At 34.3% G+C, this 25,284-nt stretch overlaps 1 protein-coding gene and 1 pseudogene across 2 annotated transcripts; one reads left to right on the top strand and one right to left on the bottom strand.

The window, feature by feature from the left end:
* Positions 1-15,231: 15,231 nt before the first annotated feature.
* On the top strand, positions 15,232-19,284 carry LOC143632564 (putative pre-mRNA-splicing factor ATP-dependent RNA helicase DEAH5; annotated as a pseudogene). The gene is made up of 2 exons (XR_013153535.1): positions 15,232-17,686; positions 18,827-19,284. The product of XR_013153535.1 is annotated as a putative pre-mRNA-splicing factor ATP-dependent RNA helicase DEAH5 (transcript).
* Positions 19,285-20,923: 1,639 nt separating this feature from the next.
* On the bottom strand, positions 20,924-23,915 carry LOC143632529 (cytokinin dehydrogenase 3-like). The gene is made up of 5 exons (XM_077101026.1): positions 23,285-23,915; positions 22,623-22,750; positions 22,280-22,540; positions 21,934-22,202; positions 20,924-21,239 (listed from the first exon to the last, which is right to left on the bottom strand). Exons 1-5 carry the CDS (start codon positions 23,913-23,915, stop codon positions 20,924-20,926), a joined length of 1,605 nt encoding a protein of 534 aa, XP_076957141.1.
* Between the last annotated feature and the right edge of the window lie 1,369 nt (positions 23,916-25,284).

Below are 25,284 nucleotides of genomic sequence, written 5' to 3'. Positions count from 1 at the left end.
ATTCACATACAAAGGATATAGTTAAAATAATATTTCTTTATGATTAAGAAACATAATATTCACATACAAAGGTTATAGCTGAAATATTGTTTCTTCAACATTAAGTAACACCAAATCTTGCATACATAAGGATATGTTCAAAATATAGTTTCTTCACGATTAAGAAACATAAAGCTTCATACACAAGAGAAATAGTCAAAGTAATGTTTCTTCATGACTAAGAAACACTAGATTTTACATGCAAGGGTTATAATCAAATTGATGTTTTTTTTCTTGAAGAAGAAATCTATCATAGATGTTTCTTCATGAAGAAGAAACTTAGCACAGGATTGGTAAGCAAATAGAAAGATCACATATTTTATTCAAACAATTATCAATCAAGGTTTAAAGTTATGAAAACCAGACTAAAGGTTTATAGCTGGATCAAGAAATGATCCAGATATTTATATAAACCTATTTAATTATATGTCAATCATCAATCATTCATAAAGCTTTTCAAACGAGATCAGCATATTATTCAGACAGACAATCACAGGTGAATATGTTAAACCTTTACAATTAGTCAACCCAGATTTATACTTCATAAGATAAATGGTTGTTTGTCTTAAAGAGTTAGTCAAACTTTTACATGAGATTATGTGATCTCTAAAACGTTATAATAAAAATTAGAGAATAAAAGCAACTCAGACCGATTACACATGTGTATGGATCCAAACATAACTGTTAGCCTAAACAATCAAAGGCTACATGGCCGCGGGTTAACAGTCATAACTAGTTCTCCGGTATGGGCTACGTGGCTCGGAGAAACTTGTGTGTGTAGGGCAGTATTACAAATACCGGAAATAGAAATATTTCTGCTAAGCAATGTCAAGAAAACTATATTTGTGTTATAATTGTTGTTGAAATGCTTTTAGAGTCAACAATTCACCGATATATCATTGACATATTTTCCCCACATTTTAGAGAAACAGATTTAGCACAGTTAACAAGGAATTAGAGTCACTCAAGGAGTTATATGCTCGCTACAAGAAAATGTCTTGGTTTTTTATCATTTAATTATAATAAACAGATTAAACTTGAGTTTTAAATCAAACACTCGGATATTTACTATCCAAGAAATTTTCAAAGTAAATTAATATTTTATTTTAAATAAAGTCTTCCTCTAATACAACCTGCAACTCTGATATATTTACAAAACAGTTACCAACTGTTGGTCACACTTCTAGGCCCTAAGTCGGGGTGTGACAAAACCTTTAGTGATGTCCCCTTAATAATACAAAAATTATTGAATAATGTTGTAGCACTTGCTCTTTTTTTCTCTCTTTGATGATCTTGATCTCTTCTTCTTTCATTGATGCTTGATTGATATTCAAAATCCAAGGAGATATTTTAATGTTAAGTGTGTTTTTGTTATAGAAAAAGATGCGAGTATAATGACTACATAATACAACTATTTATAGTCCAAACATAAACACCATGATAAACCAAATAGACCACACGGTGGTTGATGGCATGGTCGGTTCCATCGATCATGGACGACCGACCACAATTTTTATGTTTTATGTTATGAACGTTGTGAAATGTCTTTGCCACCTTTAGCTATCACATATGCATATGCTTTTAGCCCTCCAACTTGTCTCCATACATAAAATTTGACTTTGAAGTTTACTATTAAGGTATTTCACCAAAGTGGGTTATGTAATATATGTTATTCAAAATTACTGTTCATATCATTTTTGTTTGACTTAACCATTTATGTTAATATTAAGTCTTCTAAGTAGATTAAGATGGAAGACATGTTTATGTTGTAGCTCCTTAAGCCTTCTAGAATCATTCTTCAACTATTTCTTAAGCATATTCTTCTATGTCTTAATCAAACTTGTAATGTTTTAAGTCACATGTGTTTTAATTATCATTATCAAAACTAATAAGATTAATTAATATTTAAAACATTGTTTTCCCAGAAGCTCTGTTGTGTATTCTTAAGTCACCTAGGTAATGATAGGTGAAATCAGTTGGCTCGTCCTTGAGGGTTGGTCCTTCCCATAGTTTGAATGTAGGAAGAGGAACTAGGCCTGGCTACACACCTCAGAGATTTGAGAACTGAACTGGATACCAACGGTGAAGGTAGAGGTGAGAAGTTCATTTCAGGCTCTTCGTTATACAGGAGCCTGACCTCGATTCCATTCAAACATTCTTAATGTACGTAGTTGTTAAGCAGCTCCGGAGCTCTAGAAAACTGTTTTTTACTTCTTTAGGAGTTAGATATATATCCGTTCCACAGGCAATAAAGTGCCAGATCATGGTGAAGGATTTCTTACACAAAAAAGAGATTGAGTTTTGAATGGAGAGTATGCTTGAAAAGATGGTTCAACCGAAGGTCCGTCTACCCTTGGAGAGTGGTTCCCCAAACCAACTGGTGAGACTTGGTTTGGCCCGGTTTGTGATCTTTGTGGTTGATGTATAGAAGTGTCACACCCCAACCTAAGGCGGAAATGCCGGGGTGCGAACCGTTGGTTCATAGCTCACAAGGTACTATCATGCATTTTAAATATGACAATATCTAATTATTTCTTTATTACAAGATTTCAATCAAGTACACAAAGTTTAACAAATTATCAAAGTAAAAATAGAACACAAATATCTTTTATTTCATTAACTAAGGTCTCTCTAAGTGTTTCTTCATCTTAGCTTCAATCAAATGATAACCTTCAAATGCGTACAAAATAATATAGATTTGTTAACACGAGGTCGAGTGACAAAGAGTCACCAATAAATACATGTTTTTAATAGTTTGAAAGATCCGAATTACATTCTCGAATCGGTTTAAATATAAACGAATGCAAATACGAAAATCGAAGATGTTACAGTCTCCCGTACTTTAGGGAATTTCGTCCCGAAATTAAGGAAAACTAAAACATAATCGTGTTATAAACAATTAAACTTTTAAAGAAAATATTTTTAAATAAAATTTAAAATTTACCATAACATGGAACTTCTAATAGTCGGAGCAATGCTCCAAATGAAACCGATAAGAGCACTCATATATAGGATGTACCAGCGGCGTATCCACCATGTCCTTATCATCTTTACATTTGTACCGTTACCCAAAACTACTTTCGGTTCTAGATTACGACACACAGCTGTACATATTATGATTTCAATGCGAGTACTTGGATAATTATGTTCCAGACCATAATTACTTTAATCATCAGATGGTCCACATACTTCGTCCCATCGCATGGATTACAAAACATTTTAAAAACATAATGTTGTGAGAAAGTACAAGTTTTTAATTAATCTCAAAGGTAAAATTAAAAGATCTTAAATGTATGAAATATTTGAATTAAAACAATGAGGTAAACTTTCGAGTTTGTTTAATGAAAACATTGAACATTTTTTTTAAATAACTTTTGATATGAATGTATAAATCAAAAAATTGAAAGGAAATTAAATCCTAGACGATGAGAGTGATAAATGAGGATAGGAATATAAGATAACCAACGAACTTTCGTGAACTTTACAAATAACAGAAAATAGAAAACAAGATTTTTTAATAAATGTAGAAAAAAAATATCAACAACAAAAATTAAGTGAAGGATTAATAAATAGTTTAATTAACAACAAATCTTAAAATGAGTAATTACATGTGAAACCTTTAAATATTGCAAACATTAGGAATGAAATTCTTAAGATCGAGAGTATAAATTTGAACAAGGTTAACGAAGATTTTGATGAATCTAGTTTAGTTAAATGAGAAGCTTGTGAAATTTAAAGAGAAAAAAAATTGATATGAAATTATAGCATTGCAAGTGGTGAATTTCAGATAAGATAAATTCAAATTACAAGATTAAAGTATTATAATAAATGATAAATAATAATTGAAACATTAATGGAAATGCGAAAATTTACGTATTCAAACAAATCGTTAATAGATTAAATTGGGAAGCGGATATTCCCAAATCACCGAAATAGTCATATTCCAAATAAATCTTCAAAATTACATATAATATAAGGTGTGTCATTAGAGTATCCACGAATTACGAGGAATCTTCGTATTTCTACAAAATTGTTACAAATAATATGAAATAAGTAAATTGAATTATTCATTATTTATCATAGAAATTTAAGTAAATAACGAATATTAAATTAATAGTGATAATAAAAATAAGATGTGAAATAATATAATAAAATAAGATAAACGCGGGGTTAGAAATGCATGAATCACCATGAGTATTCTAGCAACTAACAAAGTCATCACCGAAAATATCAAAATTCTCAAGATGTATCAAAAATCGAAGTAGGGAGTTGAAATACGAACCACCGTATAATTTCAATTAAATAACGAAATTTAATAAATATACAAATAGATCATTGAGATATCGACGAACCACCACAAGTTTTCAACAGCAATCGCGAAAATGCCAATAAATGAAATGGGTGATTGAGTTATACATGGATCTTCATTGAAATTCAATCAAAAGGAAAAGTCAATTTAAGATTTAATTTAATAGTGGAAATTAAATTTCAATAATGAAAAACTCAATTTAATAATAAAATTACAAAAATTGAATTTTAATAATAAAGAATTCTAAGATGGAAGGTAAGCTGTGAAAAATAAGAAGTAACACGAGATTTATGAAAACAAGAAGTATTAAAATGTTAATAGTTAAGGCTGAGGGTAAGGATTTTAACGTGTTTGATATTTTGAGAATATGATAAAATGAAATAATTGAGAGAAGATAATTTAAATAACATAACAAAATGATAATTGTGCTTTCCATGGCATTTTATTGGCCCGGCTAAATAACATAACATCAATTTGTGAGTTAGGCCTCCCGTGAGCGTTCCATGGCATTTTAAATGGCCCAACAAATTAACGAATTATCAAAACAATTGAGTTGGTCAGCCCATGAGCGTTACATGGCATTTTAACTGACCCCAGCTAAATAACGAATTAACGGATTCAAATATGAGTAGTTGGAGTATCTCATGAACCACCACGACCGATACATTCCAACAAAACATCAATTCAAACGGGTTGAGAAATGAATAGTTGGAGTGACCATGGGTTGACATGGATTTTTCATCCAGCTAAACACTTAAAAAAAAATAATAATAATAATAATAATAATAATAGTAATAATATAAATATTGGAAATTTTCGCGAATTTAGCTACGAAATCACCTTGAATTCGGTTTTTGTATAAGGAATGTAACTGTTTAACCGGTCACGCTAACCACTTAAAGTTCCGGTCGTATGACATTTGTTCCGCTTTGGTGTATAAGATCGAGTAATGTGGTCAGGTTATCCTCCAGGTAAGGAATATCTTCTTACCTTTGGTTCTTGGAACCGTTTTGCCAAGGCCCGACTAACAGTCCCCCCCCCCCTTCCAGTTACTACGAGAACATGTCATACTCCCATGCTTTAAGGCGCAGGAGTAAAAACAAAACTAGGGAATTCTTAAGAAATTTCTCAAAATAAAAATAATCTACTAAATTTACTAAATAAAATAGTTAAAAAATATTTTGAGAGTGAAGCATAGCCTTGGAGTTTGTGTATACACAAAATTAAAATAATAAAATAAATAATTTAAATAAGCTGTAAACACATAAAATAAGCACATAAGGCAATCAAGTAAGCATATATAAGGTCCTAAGCATATTACTAGGACATTTCTAACGACCTATCTTATAACCTTCGGCTCTAATAACAATCTGTCGCACCCTAACCTAAGGCGGAAATGTCGGGGTGCAAACCGTTGGTTCACAGCTCAGAAATACTATCATACAGTTTAAATATGACAATATCTAATTATTTATTTATTACAAAATTTCAATCAAGTACACAAAGTTTAATAAGTTATCAAAATAAAAATAGAACACAAATATCTTTATGTTATTAAATAAGGTCTCTCTAAGTGTTTTTTCATCTTAGCTTCAATCAAATGATAACCTTCAAATGCGTACAAAATAATATAGATTTTTCAACACGAGGTTGAGTGAGAAAAAGTCACCAGTTTTGACACTAATAATAATGTATAAGTAAAATGAGTAAAACAGCTATTGTGAGTATAAATCAATCAAACCATGTGCAAATAGTTGTGTCAGTTGACCATTGCCTAGCGAATCGGGCTTTGGCTACTATGAAAAGCAAATGCAAATAAGGGCGTCGGTTGACCATCGCCTAGAGAATTGGGCTTTGGCTACTAAGACGACGTATGATCATACTTTAATGTGATTATGATGGACCTCTCCGAATGCAATAAGTAAACAACTAAACAATTAAGCAATTAGCATTTAATTGATAACACACAACACTCACAGTTTCCTAGTGTGAATAATATATAATATCTAAATACTGATAAGTACGCAAGTGACCCCAAAACATTTAAAAGCTGTAAAATAAATGGGGAATGACTTCTCACCTTTATGATTAAGCGAATAAACCGAGAGATAGAATAAACGAGCAAAGTTAACATGACAAGTGTTCAAATCAAAACAGACCTAAAACTTATACAAAATAAAATAGAGTTAAATCCGAGAACATAGCCGTTGGAATCAATCCAAACGGATGTATAGAACTCCGGTTATGAGATTTTCAGTAAATAAGCGAGCTGGTACTGACCAGAATCTGAAGAGCGAGTCGAAATTCAGGTTTTGTCTAGCACACTTAAAATCTCTAGATAAAAATAAAAGTCTTCTGGGCCGAAAGTCAGTTCCGACCAGAAGTGAAAGAAATCAATTGGTCAACTTTGTTGACCAATATGCCCTTATACGGGTTGGAATCCAATTAACCCATCAATTCCCCTCAACCTCAGAAATTTATAGAGGGTTATTTATCATTGAATAATAAGGAACAACTCTACAGAATACAACTTACCCAGAAAGTGCTTAGATTGATGAGAAAACAGAGTCAAACACCGAGAAAATAACAAAGTCAACTCGAATACGAACAATCTTGAATAAAATAGAAGAGGAAAAAGTGTGTTTCTTGAGGGTGACGGCTGCTACAGTAGATATTAGGGTTTAGGGAAGAGGTTTGCAGATTATAATTGTCTTGTTTATATAGAATTAGTAAACAAAGGCTAATTTTAATCAAATAACTCGTTTAAGCAACAAGATCTTGTTTAATGACTCAATCAACTGAAAACTAATCAAAATTCATTCTTGAGGAAAGAGGCTAGTGTATATGGACATGTACCAAGTCTAGTAGGTTTTCTTGGAGCTTAAAACACGCGGTTTGGTCCAAAAATAAGCGATTTAGCATTAAAATACGAGTTAGGACTTAAAATAGCAAATCTTGCTTATTTGATGGTCTGACCGAGCCTCGCGACCATCTATGGTGTTCTTGGTCGCGCTATGCGGCGTGGAAAAATTCTGTTCTTTTCCTTTTTGTCAATTTTAGTCCCTAAAGTTTCGAAAATGCATTTTTTAGCCATGTTAAGTAATTTTAAGAGTTTCTAAGGGCTATTTGGCATGATTGAAAGTTATCAAATTATAAAATAAGTTAAAACAATTTAAATACCAATAAATATAGGTTTTAAATAGTTTGAAAGATCCGAATAACATTCTCTAATCGGTTTAAACATAAACGAATACAAATACGAAAAATCTAGGATATTACAAGAAGCAACCTAGGAGGAGCGTTGTCCCCTGATATGAAGGAAGAATTTGAGAACAGGATTTTGACCACAAGATATATTTTATTCTAAGTAGTGCAGCCCCCCCCCCCCTTAATTGACGCTAACTTTTTTCTACAACTAACAAGGGTTAAGGATGGTTGTGATAACTCCCTGGCTTGAAATCTTGAACATACCTGCTAAGAGAAAACAAATTACGAGCTCACTATTAGACGGGGCCTTCTACGATCACCCTCCGGTGTGAGAGTAAGTAAGTTGCTCTTCGAGAGAGATGAACATAGAATAAGAGAGTATATAGTACAAGTTAGAGTGTAAGAATCATACTGGAATACCTGGGATGCCCAAGACATTGTTTAATAGTGGAAACTTCTCGGCTGCAAAAGACTTTCCCTTTTCTAGCAAGCAAAGTTAACACCCATTGTATAAAAGGTGTGGCTCACTCAAGCACGTTCTTTAGAAAATCCATCATTTCGATTTCGTGTCTGTCTATCTCCTGACCCATTACTATTCATGTCACATCAGAAGATGATTATGACCATTTTACCATTTGATAAGGAATTTAATTGTGATATAAATTTGGAAATAAAGTAGATGGGCGGAAGGTTGTACGACAATGTAGAAGCGAGCGGTGGTCGATGAAGACAATACGGTTTTTTACCACCATCAAAGAGGATGCGGATCAGGTGGAATTTTAAAATATGGTTTATTTAGGGCATAACTAAACCTTTATTAAACTCACATAAAGCTATTCAAAACATGTTAACAAGAATGACTTTACATTATAAGGCTGCTCACTACGGGGCGGTGTGGGGGGCGGCGTATGGGGAACACCGCCGAGGGAGGTAAAGGACGGGCAGCAAAAGGGGGGGGGGGTTGTGAAGACCGGGAAACTTTGAGGAGAGTGTGGTGTAACATCTCGGATTTTTCAAACTCGTATTCGTTTACATTTAACCTGACCCGGGAACATTTTTAGATCTTTATTATTAATCAAAATAAAATATTTATAAGTATTAAACTTTCTCATATTCACTTTATATCCTTTACATTTTCCATGTTGTTTATTTCTTGTTTTAAGCATAAAAGGTTGAATATTTAACCAATTCTCAAACTACAAGAACCATATATGACAAAAATCAAACTCAGACCCCCTAGACCCGAGGCGCTGCGTGATGGCACTACCATGGGGTGGCCACGCGGCGCCATTACCCACCTGATCATATTACATGCTTGATATTCTTTCCTAGTTCGTTTTTAGCATGCAAATCACTTATTTTTTGCATAAATCGACTAAATTAAGGTCCAATAAAGGAATTTAACTAAATTACATGTCCATATTCATAGCCCCTTGATCAAGCATGAACTTTTACTGATATTATATTGATTTAGTCATTAATTTCATATTCGGTTGCTTAAACGAGTGAATTAACCATAATTGGTTCGTTTTAGTAAATCCTATATAAACATCTCATTCTAACCTGCCACAAACTTTACCCAAACCCTAAGAGAGCATATCCAGCCGTCATCCTCTTTGTCACTCATAATACCCTTTCGGTTTTCACATTATTGTTGAAGATACAAGCATAAACGTTTGACTTTGTTTATTACTCAACCTTTGACTCTTCGTTTTGGTTGATTCTTCCACTTTTCAGGTAAGTTGTAAACTAGGTAATTTTTCATACATATTCCCTAGTCAATAAACTTCAATTGATTTATGAGATTGAAGGGTGTTGACTGGTTAATTTCATTAAAACCCGTTAAAGGGCAAAACAGTCAACAAGTTTGACTTTACGTTTTCTCATACTTCTGGTTAAAACCAACGTTCGGTCCAGAAGACTTTTATTCTCATAAAGAAATTTTAAGGCTACTGACCAAAACCCGACTTCTGACTCGTTGCTCGGGTTCTGGTCAATACCAACTCGCTTAAACGTTTAATTTAACATAACCGGAGTTCTAAATATCCGTTTGGAACGATTCCAGCGGCAACAAGTTCGTTTTTACTTATATTTTCACATCTCAAATTTTCAGGCTTATTTAGTTTGTTTTGTTCGACGCATTAGTGGACAACTCTCTTAATTATTAACTCGTTTATCGTTATCATTATACACTTGCCTTCGGTTTAAGACGAGTTTGATCATTCCCCTTTATTTTACTGTTTTTAAACGTTTTGGGGACATATGCGTACCTATTCATATTTTCTATCATATATGTACACAAACTCGCAAACATAATTGTGTATATCAATTAAATGTTATTTGCTATTTGCTTATGTGTTAAAATTCTATTATGTTTCGGAGAGGTCCATCAGAAGTCTAGCATGTCAATATGATCATACCCCGTCTTAGTAACATGAGCCCGGTTCGCTTGGCGATGGTAAACCGACAACCTCAGTCAGTTATCATAACCAATGCCCGCTCGCATGGCAACAGTTTAATGGCACACTAGGTTGTCTATGGTTTGTTATGGTTTTGATTGATTACTACTCACATATGTTTGTTTGCGCATTTAACATTTATCATATTATATATATATATATAATATATATATATATATATATATTTATATATATATATATATATATATATATTATCGTTAGTGTCAAAATTGGTGATCATCTCACTCAACATGTGTTGTTGACAAACTCTGTTATTTTCTACGCATATACAGGTTGCTTTTGAATTGAAGTTTGACGTGAAAAGGACACCTAGACAATACCTTAGGATTTAATGAAGATAATCATTATTTAAGTTTATCATGGATTATATTTACTTATTTGAATTGTTTTGTCATATTTGTAAAATTATGTGTACTCTTTGAAATAAAATAATTAAATAGATATCGTTATTTATATTCATAATAGTATCTTCGAGCTGTGAACAATCATGCTCACACCCTGACATTTCCGCCCTTAGGTTGGGGTGTGACATGTGGGACCATCCAAATTTTCTCTCTCTCTCTCTCTCTCTCTCTCTCTCTCTCACACACACACACACACATACACATATATATATATATATATAATGAGGAACAAAGGGGCAACAAACCACAACAGGGCGTCATAGAGAGGGGTAACAAACTTATGTGGCGATGATGTGGCAGTGATGTGACACTGTGAAGGGCTTTAAGTCCCCCTCCATAGTGAACTACCTAATAAAGTTTAGTTTGATAAGTTTATTGTGATTAATAAACGAGACTCGTGAGATCCGTCACATTCAAACATGTGAAACCCATTTATTGTTAAATAGGGTTGGTTTACGGGTATATCATAAAGGTGTAATCGGCTATCAAGTCCCATCCGGTGCTAATAATGGGTTTGCTAAAAGACCCATGAGACTTGTTTGTACTTTTATGCTGACTTGTTTATGTTTTTTAAAAAAATATTGAAAGGTTAAATATAATTAACACTCATAAATAATGTTCATTATTATGTCCGATTATATTCTTTCAAAAAGAACAGGAATCCATGTATGGGTTTGGATTAAATACAAATTAAATTGTGCTAATTGTAAGAATCAAGTAGTGTAATTATATATACAACATAGTGTAATTACACTACAATATAGTTACATAATTACACTACTTGTATATATAATCACACTATTTGATTCGCATGTTTAGTACAATTTTTTAGTTAGTATGCTAACTTTCCCCTCCACATATAACCCAAAGAAATAACATCTAGCCCATAACAAATATCATCTGCCCCGTAACAAAAAGAATCTAGCTCATATCACGTTATATAGGTAAAACCTTAAAACAAGTGTAATGAAGAAACCCGACCTACAAGACACTTAACATACCCGATCCTATTATAATTTCACGGGCCACTTTTCCGTTCCTATCATTTCAATTAAACAAGTCTACCAAGTCTGACCCGATGCACAACACTACTTATAAGTTCATAAGTTATTTTGTTATAACAAAATAAGTTATGATCTTATAGATTATAAGATATTTTTTCAATGGCCAACGAATAAAGTCAAGCTTCCCGGGGTAACCTAATGGAAAAAAGGCGACCCCATACACAGGAGATTATAGACAGCACTGGCCCACCATCTTCTATTCCCGAGATCGTATCATTTCAACTAAACATGTCTACGGGTCTTCTAGGTCTAACCCGATGCATGACCCTACTTATAAGTAAAGGTGCACAAAAACCCTGAACCCAGAACTAGACTCGAAAAAAAAACCGAAATTGAGTTTTTTCATACCTAGGTTTTTCAGTACCAAAAAGCCATACACAGAATCATACCCGATTTGTACCCATAATACCCGAAAACCAAAACCGGTTCCACACTCGGAACCAGGTTTGCAAATACCAGATCTATATCCGTAATTACCTGATAAGTATCTGAAATTTACCCTTCAAATACCCCCAAAAAAAAATACAGCCCCTTAAAAAACTCAACCTACACCCAAAAAATTCCAAAAATAAAAAAAATAAACCTAAAAAAAGCCTCTCGAAAATAAGGTTTTTTTCAATACCGGAAATACGCTATTCAAATAATTTTAGAATTCCAGTTCTACACCCTACCCGAACCCGGTGCACAGAATATATACTCGGACTCGAATCCGACCCGAGTATGGTCAATACCCGAAACCGTGTATTAGAAAAACCCAATTTGTTAGGGGATGTTTGGGATTCCTTTTTTACCTCCTTATAACTTTTCATTAAGTTAATAAGCTACAACATTGTAACTTATGAAACTTTTTCTTTCACAATATAAGCAATCCCAAACACCTTATTACTTTTTAAAAAGTTAATAAGTTATAAGTTTAAACATTAAAGATAAACAAGTAATTGTATCCGCGCGTTGCAGCGGAGCGGGTTAAATGCATTACATGTTCGAAAAGCTAGCGTGCATTGTATCGAGTACTCGACATGAGAGAAAAGGTAAATATGTAAAACAAACGTTGATGGGCCAAATAGACGTGTAAAACTTGTGTGGTAATTCAATAGCTATCGTGCGTTGCGATTAGCACGTGGCACCCAGGAAGTCAGTCGGTATCGGTTTAAATTGTGATGGCAAAAGTTATGTGGCAAAAGTTTTGTTACCAAAGTTTAGTAGCCATATCCATATATATATATACATATATATGTCTGTGTGTGTGTGTGAAACTTAAATTTTAAAGGCTAAAAAGATATGTATGCGAACTTAAAGTTAAGGACTAAAAATGTATATTTATCAAAATATATTGGCAAAACTCTTAGAAATAATATGATTATGCACGCACAAAATGATATCAAAATCAAAATTAAATGTGAATTTGTTGTAACTACCCATGATGAAATAGAGATACTATACACATGTGTACAAAACTAATTGGTTGTTTTCATGAATAGTAAAATGTGTGAGATAACAACCTTTTGGTTTTTAATATATATATATATATATATATATATATATATATATATATATATATATATATATATATAACTAGTTTTAGAGCCCGTGTCACACACGGGATAATTCAAATTATAAAATTATAAATAAAACAAATCATTACATAACGTATATAAAAAAAATGTATTACATCTATGCTTGTATCTATACAATGTGTACTTAAATTGATTTTATTTATATCATAAAATGATTTTTTTAAATGAACTTAATAAAAAAATGCTCGAGCAAAAACGTACACGAGAATATTTCTTTCTATTGAAAAATTCATTCTCGGTGCCATATGTGTATAACTGAAAGACTTTTGGTTATGAACCAATTTCGGAAATAAAGCTTCTCATACGATAGTAGTTTAACCACTCAGTCAAAATACAAAATGAGCGTTACCTTTATTGATATATTTATCAATTTACCACTCATTAAATGAAAGTAGAACATTAAATTGTAATAATGGATGTTCTTCAAGAGCTATGTTTTTCTGAGCTACACCATGAAAAAAATTTTGATAAGTTTCAGAAGGCTTGACTTTGTCATAATGATAACATAAAAAATAACATGTTAACCCATCCTACTTTGTGAATATTTTGTTTCATTTAAGCATAGTTTTCCATGACATGCTTCCCATATAACGTTCTGATCACCATTGAAGGAAAAATTAATATTAACATAAATATTTCAAAATTGATAAAAGTTACAAGTATTAATAGGCATGGGGGTGGTATGTCGAAAGTGTTCGCAATCTATTCTTACATTTTAATAGTTGAGGGAAAAATAGTCAGTTTGCCAAATCCCAAACCTTTTGATTATTTAAAAAATGCCATTAAAAGTAAATTTGAAACCCGAATCATGTTTAAAATCTTACTTTCATACTTTTGACATTTCAAAGTCAATATTTTGAACCCATAACAAATTTGACGATAAATCTATTTTGCATTCTCAAACTTTTAAAAACACTCATTTTTGACCCATAACAAATTTTGACCTAAATGTAGTTAATTTGTAACAAATAATTTATTAACCAACTTTTGAGCCATAATATCAAATTTAAGTTCCATAAAAAAAACCCGAAACAATTTTCATTTAAGAAAACATGATTTGTTGTTAATTTTTTAAATTCATAGTAAAATAATATGTTAATATTTATATTTATAAAAATATATAGATATTATATGAATATAGTGTAAAATAAAAGTGAATAATTATTAATTTATTATATATATTAGGGTAAATTAGTTTTAACCAAAACATGATAAATGTCCATATTTATTTTAGAATAACTAGATATAATTATTTTAATTTTTTTTAATAACACCAAATAAAACCGACATAATAACATACTAAAATAACAATAATCATACATACATAAAAATCAATCTCGCAAACCCTAAAACCAACCAACCAACCAACCAACCAACCAACCTTCATCATCATATTCTTATGGCTTCTCGATCTAAAGCACCAAGCTTGAAGAAACTAGAGTACTTATCCCTCGTATCAAAGGTATGCACTGAACTCGAATCCCACTTAGGCTTTGGCGACAAAGTCTTAGCCGAATTCATCACCGAATTGGGTCGAAAATGCGAATCTGTGGATCAATTTGACGCTAAATTGAAAGAAAACGGTGCTGAATTGCCTGATTACTTTGTCCGTACGTTGCTCACGATTATCCACGCCATCTTGCCCCCGAAACCCGACTCGAAAACCCCAAAACTAGCCGGTGGAGATGTCGGACCGAAATCGAGCTTCCCGGGTTTGGAAATTGGGGATAGTAAAGATAGAGTTAAGGAATTGGAGAGGGAGATTGAGAATGAGGCCAGGGAACGAAGGAATCGAGACGGTGGCGGGGTTCGAGACGGTGGAGAATCGAAAGAACGAAGAAATCGAGACGGTGGCGGGTTTAGAGACGGTGGAGAGGCGAGGGAACGAAGAAATCAAGACGCGGATGGGTTTAGAGACGGTGGAGTAGCGAGGGAACGAAGAAACCGAGACGGGGGAAGGAATGATCGGGAACGAGATAGGGATAGACGAAGAGAGAGCGAAAACGATAATAATAATAACAATAATAATAATAGATATGATGGTAGTCGTCGAGGGAGGGATCGGGATGAACGAGATGATGGTTACGGGCGTAATAATAGATTGGATGAACCGGAGTTGTATCGAGTGTATAAAGGTCGGGTGACGCGAGTGATGGATAGCGGATGTTTCGTGCAGCTACACGATATTAGGGGAAAAGAAGGTTTGGTACACGTCTCGCAGATGGCGACGAGGAGGATAGCGAATGCGAAAGACGTGGTGAAGCGGGACCAAGAGGTTTTCGTGAAGGTGATATCGGTGTCGGGTCAGAAGCTGTCGTTGTCGATGCGTGATGTGGATCAGAATACGGGTAGGGATTTGTTGCCGTTGAAGAAGAGTGGAGAGGATGACGGTTTGAGGACGAGGATGAATCCGTCGAGTAATGGGAATAATGGGAATAACGGGTCTGGGACGAGGACGGGGCTGTCGGGGATACGGATAACGGACGAGGATGTCGGTGTGCCGTCGCGCAGGCCGTTGAAGAGGATGAGTTCTCCGGAACGGTGGGAGGCGAAGCAGTTGATTGCTTCGGGGGTTTTGAGTGTGAAAGAGTACCCGATGTATGATGACGAAACCGACGGTATGCTTTATCAAGAAGAAGGTGCGGAAGAGGAGCTCGAAGTGGAGTTGAACGAAGACGAGCCCGCGTTTCTGCAAGGGCAGACGCGGTATTCGATGGACATGTCGCCGGTGAAAATATTTAAAAACCCCGAAGGTTCGTTGAGCTGAGCAGCGGCTTTACAGTCTGCGCTTATTAAAGAAAGACGGGAAGTTAGAGAACAGCAGCAGCGAACGATGCTTGATTCGATTCCGAAAGATTTGAATCGGCCATGGGAAGATCCGATGCCGGAAACTGGCGAACGGCACCTGGCACAAGAGCTTCGAGGAGTTGGGTTATCGGCTTACGACATGCCCGAATGGAAAAAAGATGCGTTTGGTAAAGCGTTGACTTTTGGTCAAAGATCGAAGCTTTCGCTTCAAGAACAGAGGCAAAGCTTACCGATTTACAAGTTAAAGAAGGAGCTCGTTCAAGCGGTGCACGATAATCAGGTTTTGGTTGTGATCGGTGAGACGGGTTCGGGTAAAACGACTCAGGTGACTCCGTATCTAGCCGAAGCTGGTTACACCACGAACGGGAAGATAGGGTGCACGCAGCCTCGTCGGGTGGCTGCAATGTCTGTAGCGAAACGTGTTGCAGAGGAGTTTGGTTGTCGGTTAGGTGAAGAAGTCGGTTATGCTATTCGGTTTGAAGATTGTACGGGCCCGGAAACCGTTATCAAGTACATGACTGATGGTATGCTTTTAAGAGAAATTTTAATCGATGAAAACTTATCGCAGTACTGGGTAATCATGCTTGATGAAGCTCACGAACGAACGATCCACACCGACGTCCTTTTCGGGTTATTAAAACAGCTTATCAAAAGACGAAGCGATCTTCGGTTAATCGTCACTTCGGCCACACTCGATGCAGAAAAGTTTTCAGGTTATTTCTTTAGCTGCAATATTTTCACGATTCCCGGTAGAACCTTTCCTGTTGAGATACTTTATACGAAACAACCCGAAAGCGATTACCTTGATGCTGCACTTATTACTGTTATGCAAATCCATTTAACCGAACCTGAAGGCGACATACTCGTTTTCTTAACGGGCCAAGAAGAAATCGATCACGCGTGTCAGTGTCTGTACGAGAGAATGAAAGGGTTAGGTAAAAACGTGCCCGAACTTATTATTTTACCGGTTTACAGTGCGCTCCCGAGTGAAATGCAATCCAGGATTTTCGAGCCCGCACCTCCCGGTAAACGAAAAGTAGTTGTCGCAACTAATATCGCCGAAGCGTCATTGACCATCGATGGTATATTTTATGTCATTGATCCCGGTTTTGCGAAGCAGAATGTTTACAACCCTAAACAAGGGCTCGATTCTCTTGTTATTACTCCGATTTCACAAGCGTCGGCTAAGCAACGAGCGGGTCGGGCCGGACCGGACGAACGGGTCCGGGAAAGTGTTACAGGCTTTATACCGAAGGTGCGTTTAATAACGAGATGTCGCCGACTTCTATTCCGGAGATTCAGAGGATTAATCTTGGTTTGACTACGTTGACTTTGAAGGCTATGGGGATTAATGACTTGCGTTTGATTTTATGGACCCGCCGTCGCCTCAAGCGCTTATATCCGCAATGGAACAGTTATACAGTCTCGGAGCGTTGGATGAAGAAGGGCTTTTAACGAAACTAGGTCGGAAAATGGCGGAGTTCCCTCTCGAACCGCCTTTATCGAAGATGCTTCTTGCCAGTGTGGATTTGGGTTGTAGTGATGAGATTTTGACTATTATTGCGATGATTCAAACGGGAAATATCTTTTATCGACCTCGGGAGAAACAAGCGCAAGCGGATCAAAAACGGGCTAAGTTTTTTCAAGCGGAAGGTGATCAACTCACTTTGCTGGCGGTTTATGAGGCTTGGAAAGCTAAGAACTTTTCGGGCCCATGGTGCTTTGAGAATTTTGTTCAGTCACGGTCGCTTAGGCGGGCCCAGGATGTTCGAAAGCAGCTTCTTTCTATCATGGACAAGTAAGTTTCGGTTGATTAATAATGTTTATATTTGTTTTGTTATGTAGATGTGTTTATTATCTTTAAGATCTTGATCTGGATTATAAATCATATTATTGTTTAATGTAAACTTTTTAATAATGCATCATGTCTGACTGCTGGTGTTTGCTTTTTTGTAAAAAAAAAAAATGAAGACTGCAATTTAAGTTTCATTAATTGATCTTTTGTTTTAAAAATATGGACTCATGGTTAGGATACATAACTGTTATAAGTGACTGTAAATCTTGATACGTATAGATGCGGCGAATTGCCTTCATATCCCTGATAATATTTTGTTTTAGATAATTAGAATGTCAGATTATTAATAAAAAACATATGCCTGTTATTTATCCATTAGTTCACAACCACCTAATGCTTTATAATTTTTTTTAGCTTTGGGTTAAGTTAGTATTGGTGAATGATGTCTGATTTACGGTTGGATTTTGTGACCGATTAAGTAAACGGGTCAGTAGGGCTGGCAATTGGGTACCTGTTTGGCTGTATAAGACACGACAAGAACTGTTATAAAAAAAGTGCGGTATCTAATTTTTTTTTCTTAAATAATTGCAATTAGCAGGCTAGACTCCGTCATTTTTTCTTATTGGTAGTTTGGTACATAGAAACTTAAAACTGTCTTATAGTCATAGTCAACAATGTAAAAAGTCAACTTGTGATCTATGCAGTCGATATCACCGAAATATATCGGTTATCGGTCCCTTGGTAAAATATCGGTACCGATAATGTCGGCTTTATTGACCGATATTTGACTGATATATCACCGATATTCCCGTTTTAAGTCTTAATTATCAAGTTTTGATGTTCAATGTTAGTGTTTTAAGTCTTAATCAGTTTCTACTTGCTACTATTGTTAGTGTTTTGCAAGTTGCAAAAGGTTAATTTGCTAATGGTAGGAAAGTATACCGAATTATTAGTGTTAAATTGCTATATATATGTATGTTACATGAAGTTAAAATTACCGATATCTCACTACGATAACTGATATCTCAAATATCGGTCGTTGACCAATATCTGATATTTTCCGCATTAACTGCTTAGCTTGTGATAAACCTAGATTGTGTATGTTTCTAGTGCAATTTACTAAATTGCCCTTTATTCGATCAGGTACAAACTGGACGTCGTAAGTGCTGGAAGGAATTTCACCAAAATAAGGAAGGCAATAACCGCCGGTTTCTTCTTTCATGCTGCAAGGAAGGACCCACAAGAAGGATACCGAACCATAGTCGAGAACCAGCCCGTTTATATACACCCGAGCAGTGCTCTTTTCCAAAGGCAGCCCGATTGGGTCATTATCACGAGTTGGTTATGACAACAAAAGAGTATATGCGCGAGGTCACTGTAATCGACCCCAAATGGCTGGTTGAGCTGGCGCCTAGGTTCTTCAAAGTGTCCGACCCCACAAAGATGAGTAAGCGTAAGCGGCAAGAGCGGATCGAGCCACTTTATGACAGGTACCATGAACCCCAACTCGTGGTGGTTGAGTAAAAGACGCGCTTAAACTAGTGTGGTATTAATTTTGTAACAAACTGTTTGGTAGTATACCTTTTATTTTATAATTTGCTTACTTGGAACATTAACTGTTGTTTCTGTTGAGGGTTTATCCACTGACATGTTTTTGTGTACTTGTAACTTGTATTCATGTGTTTAATGATGCGTGTGATACAAGGCTATGTTCAGTGGGGGCTACAAATTTTTTTCTTTTTTTTTGTTGGGGGGGGGGGGGGTTAAGTGTCATGTGCTGCCCAGTCAGTAAAGGGGAATTTTTGTTTTAGGGGCGTGTGTATATATGCACACAAAAGAATTAAATTAATATTGTTTTCAAACATGAAACGACGACAAAATTACATTGCCCCTCTTATTGCTTGGGCGGTGTTTCTTTTGAATATCGTCCAAAATCGCCAGGAATTGCCAGCAAGTACACACAGCCTAACTAGTAATTTACTAATTTACTAGAACTGTGAAGTGAGCAAAAGGCCCTAAGTTGGATTGGGCCTGTTGTATCGGATATGGTTTCGGTCTTTAGGATCCTGATCGGGCTTGGATTTGCGCCTCTACTATATACAGACCACTGGTATAGAGGTGCACTATAACTGGTTAATCGATTCTCCAACCAGTTAGTAACTGGTCTTTCTCTAACCGGTTTCTATACAGAAAAAACCGGCGGTTAGTAATCGGTTATACATTTTGGCCTACAAACCAGTTTTAGGTTTTTTTAAATATTTTTCTTTGGAACTGGTTATTTTTTCGGTTATTTTTCTGTTAATCGGTTCGGTTATACTCGAAACTAGTTATACTGGTTACGGTTTTTGTGCTTGAAAACCGGTTAGTACCCAACCCGATTAACTGTTCTAACTGGTTAATTGACTGTTGACCATCATCTCTAATTATTTAGAACTGTGAGCTAGACAACAAAAAACTAGTTTTTGATAATCCAAATCAGAACCAAACCATTAAAAAACTGAAGTTGATAAACTTATAATGGGCCGCACAGTCATGAAGCTCTATTGCTTAATATTTGGGCTGGGCTGTATATAATTAAACTCACTACCATGATCCCATTTAAAGGATCTTAATAGCATTGGCTAATATAATTATTTATGGTTATAATAAAATCAAAGTTTCCCAAATCTAAAGATTTTATTTGTGTTTTTTTAATTATAAACTAACCAATTTCCCTTTTTTGAAAATAAAAATACAAAAAAATAATAGAAATATAATTTACCAAATCTTGAAGATTTTATTTGTATTTTTTAGTTAAAAGCTAACCAAATATCCTCTTTTTTTCTTTTTTTTAATAAAAATACAGTTAAAATAACTAAAGTATAATTTATTGGAACTTAAAGATTTTATTGTATTTTTTTTAGATAAATACTAACCAAATTTTCTCGTTTATTTAATAATAAAAATATTATAAAAGTAAATAAAGTATAATTGGTTGAAACTTTTTATTTGTATTTTTTTTAATTCTTTTAGTTAATACTAACCAATGTTCTTTCTTTATAAAATAAGAAAAAAAAATAATCCATCATTGGAAATTTCTTAAAATTCATTATTAACTTGAGCTAATCAACCATCAAGAACCAATACCCCACATTGATTATAAACTACATGTACTAAATACACAAACCCGAAATTTAGTACATTAATCCAACATAGCATATCTATTATAAATATACGTACCATAATATAAGCATATGATAATTAATAACTAAAATTGAAAATCTTTTGTCCAGGTGACAATATCATTTTTGGATCATACTTGGCTTTCCTCTCCTCAAACAAACCCCATTGTACACCAAAATGCATCATCCATTCTTCTTTTGTTTCATAATACCTTGGAAGATATTGCTTGATGTTAATTCCGATTTCGTCACATAACTTTAAAATTCTTTTGTTTTGATTTTCGATTGTTGTCAAGTCTTCACCATTTCTTGCGGATGGCAATAAACCTACGGTATAAAATACATCTTCGCCTTCATCTTCGTCTGAAATGACCGACGACATCCTATAGTCCCACCTGCAATTTAACAAGAGAATATTTCTAAGAATAATCATTCTTTTAAATAGTCAACACACACACCTAAATTATTCTACTCCTAAAAATTAAAATCCATCTATTTATTTTATAGGGATAAACATTTGATGCCACTAAACCCATAAGTTTTCTTTTTAAGACTCACAAGTTATCAAAGGTTGATTAATTTTTTAATAATAGTTTAATTAAAAAGAATATGAAGTAGTTGACAAAATAAGAGCTTTAATTTTTATTTATGAATTTTTTTTTAATAATTAAAATTGTTAACTACAAGTAAAAGCAAATGTTAATAAGTAAAAATAACTTCTTATTTTTACCTACATATCACATAATGTTAAAACTTTTTATCTTCTAAAATATTTAAATAAGAAAACTGGAAAAACATTTATTTATATAACAATTAATTAATGCACTATTTGCATAGACGTTTATTTAAAAAAGATATTATTTCCCTAATAATGCATGCACTTTTAGGAACATAATGGATGTTTTGTCTTCTAGCAAATTAAGTTACAAACTAGGGCGAAGTCATCAATTGTTTCACTTTTTGAATGAAATTATATTATTCCTAGAATTATGAAAAACTAAATTAACTTTTTCTAAACCATTTCAACATAAAATATAAACAAATTCAGCTATAATTCAAATAGCTAAATGATAGGAAATGGTTAATTACTTTTTGCGGTTCATCGGGTATACGAGAAAAGGACCCGCGCTCTTGTTTTCTCTTTGAATTATATCAATGAAGACGCGTTGATTAAATTCCAAAATGCATGATTTTGGAATGAAGAAATTTAACCATGGATGATGAATGTCCCATAATCCTTTAGATTGAAGCTTTAGCTCTTCGGTTCTCACTCGATTCAGAAAATCAATAAACGTTGCATCTTTCTTGAATATATATCCGGTTTTGAAGTTTAACCCTTTGAACATCTCATTGAGTTCCTGAAATTACAAATAAATTTAAAAAATTAATATGGACCAAAATGATGCAAAGTGATTGAATATTGATGAATTCATACCTCATCTGTTTTTGGTATATCGAAGTTGTCATAATATTTGACTACTTCTAAGCTATAAACGACGCCATATTCAGATGCTAATGCATTAACTTTTGCTTCATCATCAACCGAGAAAAACGAAGATCTCCAATTGTTTGCAGGACTTTTCTTCATAATAAGATAACCTTCAACATAATTAGGTCCATGATTAAGTGAAATCAAGTGTTCTTGATCCTTTGTGAATGTTACAAAGTCTTCGTAAATCATTCGAATCCACTTCACCTACGCAATTCAAGAACATATTACAATCATGACATATAGTTTAAGGTTGATGCATGATTGCATATGTACTTAAAGATCTTACTCTTGTTGGTGCCTTTTGTAGAACAATTCTTGCCCTAGTTATGATCCCAAATTGGCCAAGACCTCCAAGAACACCATAGAAGAGATCAGAGTTCATGTTTTTGGAGCAAGTTATGAAATCTCCTTTTCCTACAACCATCCAAGAAACAGATTCTAAGTAGGATAAAGTTCATAAAATAATATGAATAAATTTGATCTAGATTGCATATACCTTCCTTATATTAGTTCTTACACACATGTATGTGTGTGATATATATGTAGTGTGAGTGTGTGCGTGTATGCTTGCTGAAAAACCATATTTTAAGAACACTCAAAACAAAATTATTCTTTAAATCTTTGAGAAGTTTAAAGCATAGTCGAGATGCAATATTTATTCATCTATTCTTAAATTTAAAAAGGAAAATACTAATGAAATTCGTTCATGTAACCAACGAATATGTAAGTCATGTTTAGCTTGTATTAATTACATACACGTAATCTACACATGTATAGACAAAACAATTAAATTAAAAAAACGAGTTTTTATATTGCATTTAATGTGTATATATAAGAACAAAAATTAATAAATACGAATCATTGATTTAAAAATTAAATGATCCTCAATAGGTACGCGTATCATGCATGCATGCATGATACGCGTATATATATACGTGTAGTACGTACCGGTAATGACATTCATTTCAAGCACATTACTGATTTGAGGTCCATGAAGGAAAGCTTGCCCGCTAATGCCCGCATTCGAAAGCGTACCACCAACACTAAGATACAGGTAATCTGTCCACGAAACCGGCGCTAATCCATGCTCCATCGTCGTCCTCAAAACATCGATCCAAAGCTGCCCACCACCCACATCACAATAAAACCCTAAACTCTCACTCCAACAAACTTTAATCCCACCATCAACCAAAGAGCTCATTTCCACCACCACCCCATCTTTCACCGTTGCCTGTCCTCCAATCGAGTGACTGTGGCCTCTTGCCGCGATCTTGAATGGAGGACACGCTGTGTAGGATGATTTAACAAGGTGAACGATGTCAGAAACCGTGGTGGGATGGAAAACAAAGGCGGGGGGGTCGTGAACAAGTTTACCGAAATCAGAAGAGGCTGTTTTGATGGAAGTGGTATCAATTGAAAGTTTAGTTGATATTTCAAGAGGTAGGGTTTGATATAAAAGTGAAGTGTTATTGTTGTTCCATGGTGTTAATATTTTGGTTCTTATTATAGAAACCAAGTTATTTATTATGTGTAGTATGATGATGTATGCACGAAGAAGAATGTTTTGAGCCTTAGCCATGAGAGAGAGAGGTTGTGTTGATTGTAAAGATTGGCAAGATTTTGAGTCTATATATAGACAACACTATCAAGTTGTATAATGTGAAAACATCTCATTTAAGTGGGGGGTCTCCATGCATATGCTAGTGAGCTAGTCACATCCAAACAAGAATAAAAACTTGAAATAATATTTATTTATTCAAAACATTTGTTTTCTTACAGGGGGACCCGGAAGTCATATTTTGTTAAGTCATGTTCAAATAAATATGAGTATGTTGTAGTATTAAATAATAAGAAATAGAAATACCGACTTTTGTAACCTTTTTTTCTTGTCTAATCTCAATGTTCTAAACTCTAATTTACATCTATCTGCACACAGTTTTATATAATGACAAGTTAATTGGTTGAGTGTTTCATGTGGTTTACCTATATTTATGGTTTATTAGCCATCTTTTAAAAATGACATAGGCGATCCAGATAGTTTGATATAAATTAGCAGCCGGGTACTCCATCTTTAGCGTTGAATATATAAAGCATCTGAGTGAACTATATCGAACCACATAGACCAACTATGTCATTGTTGAAAGTTGTGGATTAAAAAGTTGTACATACGAAAAAAAGTTTTTGGTTCATGATCCCTAGGAGTTTACGAGTCATCTTCTTGGGCGACGAACATGACATGGGTCATGGACCCATGTATATGCTCTTAAAGCATGCCTAACATGATACCCCAAAAAATGGGTGTGACATGGCACCCTTATGTAATGTGTCTCAATTGTCTTTCTTGGAACAGAGGTGTTATCTTTCAACTTCCTCCCATCTTTTAATATCGTTTTTTTCACATGAGTGTTACATTATCTTTTCCTTTTTTTCTTCTTTTTATCTCCAAATAATCTTTCAACATCTTAATTTTCTATTAACAAAAAAATTACAACACTGAAGCATTACACGTCACTCCCAACCTCAAAGTCGTGCTATTTCTATTTTGCATTGTAGTATCGATTAAGTTGCGTTCTGTCAAATGTTCGTGAGGCATAATATAGAGTTTTATCGTTTTCTTTCCAAGTGCTTCTCCATGATGTGTAACTTCACCAACTTGATCTACTCTAGCTTTGCTTGACCATTTTTTGCGCCTACAACTTCATTCCCTATCATGTTGATGATGATGCCGGTGTCTTAGGTGTCCATCACGGTTTTTTTCCAGCTTTTCAATACTACACCTTCATCTTCTTTATTAACTTGGGCACGAAATTGTGTATCAAATAAACTCTTGTAATTGTTTGACTCCATTTAGGGTGTCCTACATTATTTTTGTAATTGGATGACGTCCATAGTATGTAAGATAATCCATTTCAAGTGATTTTATTAACTATTGCTTATGTCGTCTCATA

The sequence above is a fragment of the Bidens hawaiensis genome, unplaced genomic scaffold (genome assembly GCF_021521415.1).
Source record: "Bidens hawaiensis isolate Kalapana, Puna unplaced genomic scaffold, B.hawaiensis_p1.1 tig00006397_1, whole genome shotgun sequence".
In the NCBI taxonomy this organism is placed as follows: domain Eukaryota; kingdom Viridiplantae; phylum Streptophyta; class Magnoliopsida; order Asterales; family Asteraceae; genus Bidens; species Bidens hawaiensis.
The sequence above is the reverse complement of the archived record's forward strand: the minus strand, read 5'-3'. Positions and strand labels throughout refer to the sequence as shown.

Excerpts from the sequence above, each read along its gene's own strand:
- LOC143632529 (XM_077101026.1), bottom strand. The coding sequence starts at position 23,915 with ATGGCTAAGGCTCAAAACATTCTTCTTCGTGCATACATCATCATACTA. Across the intron at positions 22,751-23,284 it reads TGAAATGAATGTCATTACCG|GAAAAGGAGATTTCATAACT; the intron begins GTACGTACTACA and ends GGATGGTTGTAG. Across the intron at positions 22,203-22,279 it reads ATATACCAAAAACAGATGAG|GAACTCAATGAGATGTTCAA; the intron begins GTATGAATTCAT and ends TTGTAATTTCAG.